General features: G+C 35.5%; 2 protein-coding genes across 3 annotated transcripts; both read left to right on the forward strand.

Moving 5' to 3' along the window:
- Positions 1–8,094: 8,094 nt before the first annotated feature.
- On the forward strand, positions 8,095–9,629 carry LOC114361431 (uncharacterized). 2 transcript variants are annotated; one of them, XM_028316437.1, is made up of 2 exons: positions 8,095–9,353; positions 9,385–9,629. In XM_028316437.1, exons 1-2 carry the CDS (start codon positions 8,300–8,302, stop codon positions 9,450–9,452), a joined length of 1,122 nt encoding a protein of 373 aa, XP_028172238.1. In that variant the 5' UTR covers positions 8,095–8,299; the 3' UTR covers positions 9,453–9,629. The 2 variants fall into 2 exon arrangements, with proteins under 2 accessions (XP_028172238.1, XP_028172240.1); XM_028316439.1 differs by having other exon boundaries at positions 8,095–9,349; positions 9,381–9,629.
- Positions 9,630–9,719: 90 nt separating this feature from the next.
- On the forward strand, positions 9,720–10,718 carry LOC114361435 (tRNA methyltransferase 7-32). The gene has a single exon (XM_028316453.1). The coding sequence runs from the start codon at positions 9,847–9,849 to the stop codon at positions 10,708–10,710; it is 864 nt and encodes a 287-aa protein (XP_028172254.1). The 5' UTR covers positions 9,720–9,846; the 3' UTR covers positions 10,711–10,718.
- Positions 10,719–11,069: the final 351 nt, after the last annotated feature.

Raw genomic sequence — 11,069 nt, forward strand, 5'->3', positions numbered from 1 at the left:
CTCACAAACTTTCATCGTCCACGTATTTTGCTAAAATAATTTGTTTCAAAGATTGATTTCAAACTTGTATAAACGTGAAAATAAAGTTGGTTTCATGGGCTTGTTAAATAATGTGTATGATATTATGAACACGTAAGTGATTATGGTGTAATTGTGTATGAAAGTTTTTGTTTACATCTCTGCTGGATTCTAAAAAATCAAGGTATATGTAAAAATTTATAGTAGTATTACCTGGTATTACCCATGAAGCTACAGATAAAAATGGAGGGCAAACTTGGAACAAAAACTTGAGTCAAATACCTACTTATATCTATCTCGCTCTCTGTGGCCCTACCTCTCTTTTTAGTTTGAACTGTAGTATTGCTATCTTCTTATTTAAATCTCCTTGTAAATTCTTCGAAATAGCCAATTCACTAACCAAATCAGAAGTTAAACAAATAAATAATTAATATTTGAAACTAAGATTACCTAGTTAAATAAAAAAATCACAAAATTGTCGGCCATTTAGGCTTAATGTGTTGGCGAATCAGGGAATTACAATCCCAATTCCTGGGGAATCGGTACCATGTGGCAACATCGGCCTAAATTTAATCCGGCCCATCATGGCGGTTGTTTACTATTTTGTTTATTATGCAGTTAATTTCGTTTGAGATTGTTTACAGGAAATAATCATTGTTTTATCACAAGAAATCGTGCAAAATTTTGTAGTGCGTGGTTGCGGTAGTACGTGGTGTCCTGGAAGTGACATAAGATACCACGCGTAAGTGTTTATTTCGTGATTTCCGACATTGGATCATTGTAAACATTTTTCACATTTTTTACAGTAATTTCTTCCTAAAACGTTTTACCAGTATTTACACCAGGGTGCGGAAACTTCTATACTTCGGTCTTCCAAGTGAAACTTGCTTGAAAACAGCGACATCGGTGGATAAATTCAAATACTTTTTAACTACCCTAAAACGCTCTAGATGTCGCTGCTCCTGTTTCCTTCATATTTTCATTTTTTTTTAATTAAAATGTATTTGAGAATATTTTAATAACAATGTGAAAACTTTTTTTAAAATGAACTTAATTTGTTTTAATTTAAAACTGAACGGTGACATTTTTTGTTTTATGTAAAATAATAGAGTAGTAGAAATTACTATTTAACATATATGGCAACTTTGTTTTTCCTCCAAAATGGCCGGTGTTGTTTTTGCTATGTTAAATGCATTCTTGTTTTCTTATCCATCGTTTAAGTGTTCTGTGGCCCTATTAAAGTATTGAAGAGTCGAGTCAGTCAAATTCAAGTTCATTCCTTCGTACCTGCTGCTGTTCTGGTTCATCGCAGTTTTGTTCGTTCCTTCGTGAATCGCGAAGAAACTTTCTGTTATGTTCACAAGTGATCTGAGTTTTCTCAATGTGCAAATGCTTTTTTTTTTTTTTTAGTGTTGTTGAAAACTTTGCGAAAAGACGCTTTTGGTGTATAATATTATATGTGTTCATAAATAAAGTAAAATTATTAAATTCTAAAGCTTTTGTTTATTTGCATTTCCATGTGCAATGTAGAATTTTTCCAAATCCATTGTTTTGAAAATAATACAATACGTACACCATAAAGATAAATATTTTCAAAATAATGNAAGTAACGGACAATTGTTATCTTTGTCTCGCTCACGCCCCAGTCTATCTTACTCTAATAACAATAGACAATAGTTACTTTGTACAGAAATTCTACTACAAAAAGGTTCTACCGTTAACATTGACAGCAACAGCGTGTTCAAACGGCGACTGAGGCATGAGCTCACACAATCAAAGTAACGGACAATTGTTATCATTGTCTCGCTCACGCCCCAGTCTATCTTACTCTAATAACAATAGACAATAGTTACTTTGTATAGAAATTCTACTACAAAAAGGTTCTACCGTTAACACCTACATAAATATTAATAATTCGTCCTAATAAATAAGTAGGTAATTAGTAGGTAATTATTTTTCTACTTTTTAGTGTAGGTTTTTTGGAGTCGGTTTTTTTTTTTTTTATAAAATTTTACTTATTTCTTGCTTTTTAGTTAACTAATTATTACCTTGATTGATGTTACCACTGAAGGTAGGCAGTACATTGAGACCATATTCTTAATGTCTAGTGTAAAATAATATTCCCTACAAAATACAGGTTACCATATAGGAAACCTAAAAAGACCTTAAACCGTCAGCCCACCTTAAAAACATGAAAGAATACAACTGTTAGTCTATTTGTACTTATAATATTTAAAGAATTATCCTACAACTCCTAAGCATTAAGGAGTTGTACCTACCATGACCAGTTTTTCTTTAAATTCGCATGAAACCACCCTTTTGATAATACCTATTCAACAAAAAAATAATCGTTCAAATAGGTTCAAATTGGGGGTGAAATATTTTCTTCAAATTCGCATGAAACCACCCTTTTGATAATACCTATTCAACAAAAAATAATCGTTCAAATTGGTTTATAATCGGCGAAGATATTGCGTATAAAAAAGTTCATCCCCAATTTTCCACCCTTGGGGGTTGTTTTTTTTATTATTAAATTTAAATGGGACCACCCTTGAGGTATTACCTATACGCTGAAAAAAGATTTGTTCAAATCGGTTCATAATTGGCGGAGTTATCGCGTAACAAACATAGAAAAAAAAAACATACGGGTCGAATTGAGAACCTCCTCCTTTTTTTGAAGTCGGTTGAAAACAATAATTCCTTGAAGGTTATGAGGGCCTATGTGTGCGTGAACTGTGTGTATGTGTGCGTGGACTTTATGTATGTATGTGTGCGTGGACTTTATGTATGTATGTGAGCGTTACGTACGTAGGTTTAGTACAGGGAATTTAACACCAGGCTGTCAATTAGTAGGCTCAAAAATTCTAATTTTTTAGAAATCAGCAAAAATGTCATCAAAAATGGCCAACTGACATAAAAATATTTTTAGTCTGTGAAGTAGTGATGCGACAAAACCTCTCGTTAATCGCGAAGTGAAATTATTGTAGTACTTGCGTATCATCGGCGCCGGGTGATCGTCAAAATACTAAAAATATGCAACAAAGTCGCAACATTTAATGTGAACTGATTATGCAATTTTCGAGATCAGGAAACAAACTGTATGCACAGATGTAATCAAAAATCACACTGGACAGTAAACAATCAATGATATCCGTAGTTATTAAACTTCAAATAGTTGCAAAAAGTTCTGTTTCACAGTGTTGCTACTAGTGACATCTCGCTCGCTCAGTTCTTTGTTGCTCTATTCCACTAGGGAGGTAATTTAAGATGCTATCAATTGAAAAAATATTTTTATTTTCTTTTCTTTTATTTACTTATATAGGAAAAGAAGCAATGGAACAATACGTAAGCATAATTGCAAAAAAAAGTAAAATAATTTCGTTTAAATAAAACCGACTAAAAATTAAACTGACTCCGAAAAAGTATACACTAAAAGTAGAAAAATAATTTTACGTTATCTGTCGAAGTTATCGCTGGAAAACTAAACAAAGTATCGTTTAATTTTTATTTCAAATTATTCAGTAATCGGAATAAGTGAATACTTAAAATGATATCGATTAAATTTACAGATTATTGTCTATGACTCACAGGTTACAGCACTGATGTGTCAGAGACAAGTCATAGACAATATGGAGATAACACATGATTTTAAACGTCAAGTCAATTTGACAAGTCTCACAAACTTTCATCGTCCACNAACTTTGTTTTTCCTCCAAAATGGCCGGTGTTGTTTTTGCTATGTTAAATGCATTCTTGTTTTCTTATCCATCGTTTAAGTGTTCTGTGGCCCTATTAAAGTATTGAAGAGTCGAGTCAGTCAAATTCAAGTTCATTCCTTCGTACCTGCTGCTGTTCTGGTTCATCGCAGTTTTGTTCGTTCCTTCGTGAATCGCGAAGAAACTTTCTGTTATGTTCACAAGTGATCTGAGTTTTCTCAATGTGCAAATGCTTTTTTTTTTTTTTAGTGTTGTTGAAAACTTTGCGAAAAGACGCTTTTGGTGTATAATATTATATGTGTTCATAAATAAAGTAAAATTATTAAATTCTAAAGCTTTTGTTTATTTGCATTTCCATGTGCAATGTAGAATTTTTCCAAATCCATTGTTTTGAAAATAATACAATACGTACACCATAAAGATAAATATTTTCAAAATAATGGGTTTGAAAAAATTCTACATTGTACATCATAAAAACAATAATTCTTTGAAGGTTATGAGGGCCTATGTGTGCGTGAACTGTGTGCGTGAACTGTGTGTATGTGTGCGTGGACTTTATGTATGTATGTGTGCGTGGACTATGTATGTATGTGAGCGTTCCGTACGTAGGTTAAGTACAGGGAATTTAACACCAGGCTGTCAATTAATAGGTTCAAAAATTTGACAGAGAGGGCTCTCTATTTCCTATGTATTACTTTTCTCTATGATTTACACTTATCATTTTTAATGATACCTATGTCAAGAAATAAAGATTTTACATTGAGTTTCATTGAATTTGAGCAAATTTATATTTTTTGTTTATTTAGAAAGAGAGAGTCTGCCCACAGAGAGCGAGATAGTGATACATAGTTTGTGCTTCAAGTAGGTATTCGGAGTGTGGCCTCCATTTTTATCTGTAGCTTCATGGTATTACCCAACCCACTGTGCGCGTGTGTGTGTTTGAGTCAAAATATGTTGCCAAAGTCAAAATTATGTTACCCTCTGATCGATAACAAAATTAATTTCGTCGCAGAAAAGATTGCCAAAGCCGTAGCCGCAGTAGTAGTTTCAGTAAAAGAAAGAAAGAAAGAAAAATTATTTATTCGATGCAAGTACAAAATAAAATAACAAATAGATAATTATAATAAAACCAAACAGTAAGGTACATGCACCAAAATAGCATCAGCTTAGTATAAGCCGTGACGGCAGAGAGCGCGTCAACTCACGACAGCGTTACCAGTTTTTTTTTTTTGCCAAGTCGGGACTTTGGTACTTTTTGAGTGAAAATAGCGGGATTCTTCCGTCAGAAGCGGGACATAGTAGAAAAACGTATACAGGGTGTTAGGTAAATGGGTATATTATGAGCCGACACTAGCCCATGTTACCATGGGCATAATATAAATGGTATGGTGAAGTCAGAAATTTGATATCATTTTTTTTTTTTTTTTTAATTTTCATACAAAATAAATTTTATAAAATCCGATTTGTATGAAAAATTAAATAATTAAAATGAAGATATCAATTTTCTGACTTCACCATACCATTTATATAACCATGTTAACATGGGCTAGTGTCGGCTCATATACCCATTTTTCATTGACTGAGCAAATTTATATTTTTTGTTTAATTAGAAAGAGAAAGTCTGCCCACAGAGAGCGAGATAGTGATACATAGGTTGTGCTTCAAGTAGGTATTCGGAGTGTGGCCTCCATTTTTATCTTCATGGTAATGCCAGAAGCCATGATTGATGACGCAAACTTTTTTTTAAACTTAGGGGTAAATAATTTTCTAAACTAGTAATACTGACTAAGTGACAGTAATGACAGGAGCAATGTCCAATCCACAGTCCAATCCAATGATTGATTTTTTATCATTGGTCGTCTCCCATGTCCCATTACTAAAATTACTACTTTCCCCCTTTTCTCAAACAGCTTCGAATCCTTAATATTTCAACCTCCTATTATTCTAAATNTGTTACACGGGGTACAATGTTACAATGCATATTTCTCCGTCCCTTTTTATAGTTGTAAGATGTTCAGCTTTCTATTAGTTGTATGATGTTGGTATACACGTTTGTCAAGCTCATAAGAGCTGCTGAACTGAGCCGCTGAACATCTTACAACTATAAAAAGGGACGGAGAAATATGCATTGTAACATTGTACCCCGTGTAACATTGTGCCCCACCTTACCCTACGTATAATTATTGACCCTCTCTACGTCCAATGGCTCGTCACAAGCCTTGTAAAGGGCCGACTCAACCAGTTTAACCCTGCCAAGGCTTAAGAGATGGATGCACCTATCCTTGTTCGTCCCAGCCGTTCCTTAACTGCGGTTACTGCACCTCTTTCTTGCACTCTCCTGAACGACTCTGTGTGACCATACCAGGCATCGATTATACAACGTATCGAATGGCTGGGGACGAACAAGATATAGGCGCATCCAGCTCGTAAGCCTTGACAGGGTTACACTGGTTAAGGCGGTCCTTTTCAAAACTTGGAATCCTGCGGGTATCGAGCCATTGGACGTGGATTAATTATACGTACCTACATTTTGTACCTACTTTTTCGGAGATAAGCACGAGAACGGTTTTTCCAAAACATATGAATTTGGTCTTATTCAATGCAGGATTAAAATTAAATGCTCTTCAACCGTCATGAAAACCAGTTTTCGATAGGGCAAGTCTTTTACGCGATATAACCGTAAAACCGAAAAAACGCCCCTTTCGGGGGCCCCCACCACTTTAGCACAACTCCGTCGAAGTCAAAAATTTAGGATNCTGGTTACTTTTTATTCAAAAAGGTTACTTTTTTATATTTCTGGTAACTTCTGACTAGACCCGACTGGCAACACTGTTTTTTATTAATCTCCTATAATATACTCTATGCCCTAAATCCACAGCATGAAGCTAAAGATAAAAATGGAGGCCAGACTTAGAATACCTACTTGAAGCACAACCTATGTATCACTATCTCGCTCTCTGTGGGCAGGCTCTCTCTTTCTAAGTAGGGTAACCTTTTATTTATTTTTCTCAGGACGACAAAGACTGATTTACGTTTAAACAGTGTGTCTTGATAAAGTGCACTTAATATGATTATGAAAAAAGGTTTTCGATGTTTTTGTTTTAAGATGAATTAAAACATTAAGAAAGTGTAAAGGCATCGAAAACTGTGGATATTTGATAGAAAACAGATTTTAATTTGGCAGTTGACAGACGGATTTGGATATGGATTGATTACAGTAAACGGCCGTAGAAAACATTATGCAAAATTAGANCGCAGTGTGGATACCTGTGTACAAAGTCGCACTTAGCTTTAAATGTCCCCCGGTTACATCGGTTTTCACCGGTGAAGCTACAGCTATCTTAGAAGCCATACTTTATGTGAAATCCCATTCGTTAAATAACGTTTTAATCTTCTCGGACTCCCTTAGTTGCCTACAATCAATTTTGGCTAACCCTTTCAAATGCAAAGTAAAATTCCCCACAGTTCTAAAAATAAGACAAGCCCTTTTCGATTGTCGACTGAATGATATCAACATAGTATTGGCTTGGATTCCTAGTCACAGAGGAATCCCAGGTAATGAATCTGTCGACTCGTGTGCTAAACATGCCATATCCTTTGGTTCACTAGAGCACTACTTTTTATTCTCACACGATGCTGCATCTCTCTCTCAAGCCCATCTCTATAAATCGTGGAGAACTCATTGGGATAACTCAAAAAGGTTGGCTGGCAAATATTATGCAGATATCCAAAAAGATATTCCCCCTAGACCTTGGTTTTTTAAATACAAACACCTTCCTAAAAGCTCTGTTTCAATTATATGTCGGTTGCGAATTGGTCATGCGTGTACTCCGGTTCACCTAGCGAAGATGCATATAAAGGATAGTTCCTTGTGCGAATGTGGCTTAGACGAAGGCACAACCAATCATATTTTTTTTAATTGTCCAAACATTGGTTCATCCTTATTAGATTTCCTCCCTGACAGCGTCCCTCGCCCTACTAATATTAAATGTTTACTAAACTCCATGAATCCTCCGCTTTTAAAACAATTATCAAAATTTATCCAATCCCGAAAAATTCGCTTGTAGGTATAATCAAAATTATTTTTCCCCTCCCAATCTCCCATCCTACCCTCCTTCTCCCAACTATTTTAACCCCTGTATTATGTATATATTTGTGTTGTCTCAATTTGTGACGTCTTTTTTGTTTTGTTTTAGGTACTCACACAAATAATTTCGCTTATTGTTAAAAACTTAAATATTTTCTTTTTTTTTTTTTCTCTTAAAACCCTGTAACTTTGTCAAAGCTGTTTACGTGACATTGGCGAAATCATGGTTCTCAAAACCAAGCCGTCGCCAAAATAAAAGAAGAAGAAGAAGAAAAGAAAAAAAAGCGCGGGAAACGTTGAACGCGACGGGCGTCTTTTTTGGTTCAAAAGTTTTGTAAATTTGTTTTAGCATATAAATAGATCAGTATTGTATAGTGTTCTTGTAAATTTATTGTTTTGTGTATATATTTTATGTAGATAGTGTTTAAATCTTGCTGTACTACCGGTGAGTCTATTTATTTAATTACTTGGAGCCGCAATGAACGACCCGCCCGATCCGGGCGGTTCTCTGCCGCCCGATGAAATTTCCCTTGATGCTAGTAATGTTCCGCCGGCGGGTCATTTCGTTACGGTTACATCTAACCATGGTTGGGAATCCGATAATTCCACATCGGGTTCAACAGCTTGCCCTCGCAAGCGTAGCCGTAATAAGAAAAGTCGTAAACATCAGGCTAAAATTGAACGTAGACTTCTTGCTAAAAATATGACAGAAGAATCTACTGATATGGATCACCAAGATGTTCCACAGACACAGCAAAAGGTCATTGCACCTGCAACTAGTATCTCTGACTTGCCTCCGTCCAACCCTACTCCAATTGCTCGTAATCTGTATAATGAATCAGACAGTGCGCCCTACGTAGTCCATGTTCAGAAGATCGAAACTAGCCCAAATGAAGGTCCGTCAATGCACGCACTCTCATTTGGGAAATTCCTGAAACAGAATTCCTTTCAATGTATAGTTAATGGTAGTGTAAAGCAAATTGGCCGGAACAAAATTTCGATTTCATTCTCGAACTTCAACCATGCGAACCTGTTTTTAACTCACAATAGTTTAGTGACCAAAAACTACAAAGCCTTCATTCCCTCCTTTAATGTTACAAGGATGGGCCTTGTGAGAAGTATACCAGCGGATTGGTCACCGGAGGAAATAATTGAAAACATTACAGTACCAGATGATTGTGGTAAAATTATAAAAGTTAGGCGGCTGAATTACAAAGTCTTTGTGGATGGTGCTCCTATTTGGAAACCATCTCAATCCATTGTATTAACTTTTGATGGACAAGTATTACCTAAGCGCATATTTATGTGTTATAATGCCTTACCTGTAGAGCTTTACATTTTTCCCACTATCCAGTGTTATAATTGTTGCCGTTTTGGACACACAAAAGTTCAATGTCGTTCCAAAGCAAGATGCTTCAAGTGTAGCCAAGGTCATGCTGGCGACACATGCCAAACTGACGAAATTAAAGCATCATGCTGTTTGTGTTCTGGGTTCCACTATGCCACAAGTAAATCCTGCCCTGAATTTCTAAGACAGAAAAACATAAAAACTTCTATGGCTAATAACTCCATGTCATATGCAGAAGCCTCAAAAATTCATCCACCAGTATCCAAGTCTTATGCAGACATAGTTACAGCAAAATCGAATTCCCAAATAGTACAGGATAAGTCTCCTAATCTTGTTTCATCCTACAAAAAAACGGTATACAAAACTCCTCGTTCCACTCCCACATTAGGCAAAAGCTATGACCGTGAAGCACATGAGGCTATCATTAGGGAAAACTTAATTCCTTCCCCATCTAATGGTTGTGCTANATGATCCACAGCCTAAATCTTTAGACATACTCTCTAATCTGTGGCCTAAATCCCACCTTTGATCCCTCTATGTTTGATCCCACCATCCATTCATGCATCCCTGAGTAAAGATTCGTAAAAAAATCATCAACATCAAGCAATAGCTAGAAACAACCACTTTATTGGATTGCTGAACCAGCCTAAAGATTTTGCAGAGCTTAGGAATACAAAATGGGTAAAACTTCTAAAGACAAACGTGATATCTACTACAGGTTAGCTAAAGAAGAAGGGTGGCGCGCCAGAAGCGCATTTAAATTATTGCAAATTAATGAAGAGTACAATATATTCGACGGAGTCTTACGAGCAGTAGACCTTTGTGCAGCTCCTGGAAGTTGGAGTCAGGTGCTAACGAAAAAACTGCGACAAAACGCTGAAAATGACGAGGACGTTAAAATAGTGGCAGTAGACTTGCAGGCAATGGCTGCTTTACCCGGAGTGATTCAAATCCAAGGCGATATCACGAAGCTTTCTACAGCTAATGAAATAATCAAAGAGTTCAAAGGACTGAAATCTGATTTGGTGGTCTGTGATGGGGCACCTGATGTGACAGGATTACATGATATTGATGAATATGTTCAGTCCCAACTTTTACTTGCTGCATTGAACATTACTACACATGTATTAAAACCAGGCGGTGTGTTTGTAGCCAAAATATTTAGAGGAAAAGATGTAACTTTGCTGTATTCTCAATTAAAACAGTTTTTCAAATTTGTTACTGTTTCCAAACCTCGGAGTTCCAGGAATTCAAGCATTGAAGCTTTTGTTATATGTCAAAGCTATGAACCACCTGAGGGTTATGTGCCCACTATGGTAAATCCCTTACTTGATCATAAATATTGTGATTTTAATCAGTTCACAGGACCAAACAGATTTATTGTTCCGTTCAATGCTTGTGGAGACTTGAGCGCTTATGACTCTGATACATCATACCCATTATTACTTGAAGGCCAAAGTTCTTATGAATACAAAGAACCCGTACAAGGACCTATTAACCCACCTTATAAAGAAGTATTGGATAAAATTAAAGGACCTTAAAAATTTTATTTCAGGTAGTTTTAATTAAAAAGAAACTTCTAAAATCTCTGTATATTGTTACATTAATCTACAATGTTATCATCATTTTGTAGAATTAAATAGGGCATTAAACATCTGAATTTGAAATACATAAAAAATATGTATTGTTCAATATTTTGTTTCAAAGCTTTGAATGTATTTAATCAATTATTATATTTAAATGTAATAAAAAATATGTTGGATTCATGTTAGTGTTATTTTTACTCAAATATCCATTAAATCTGTTGGGATATTGATCACAAAATTCATTGGGGAATTTTGACATTTTGTGATAGGCTTTCTATTGGTGACCCCAATTCGTGCCCCAAATGGCCCCAATG

Source organism: Ostrinia furnacalis, unplaced genomic scaffold (assembly GCF_004193835.3).
Source record: "Ostrinia furnacalis isolate ACB-3 unplaced genomic scaffold, ASM419383v2 OfSCF5700, whole genome shotgun sequence".
In the NCBI taxonomy this organism is placed as follows: Eukaryota; Metazoa; Arthropoda; class Insecta; order Lepidoptera; family Crambidae; genus Ostrinia; species Ostrinia furnacalis.

What these genes read in the sequence shown, in the direction of transcription:
- LOC114361431 (XM_028316437.1), top strand. Translation starts at nt 8,300, where the DNA reads ATGAACGACCCGCCCGATCCGGGCGGTTCTCTGCCGCCCGATGAAATT. An exon ending in ATCCTGCCCTGAATTTCTAA is followed by an intron (nt 9,354 to 9,384) that starts GACAGAAAAACA and finishes TTCTATGGCTAA; the next exon opens with TAACTCCATGTCATATGCAG.
- LOC114361435 (XM_028316453.1), top strand. Translation starts at nt 9,847, where the DNA reads ATGGGTAAAACTTCTAAAGACAAACGTGATATCTACTACAGGTTAGCT.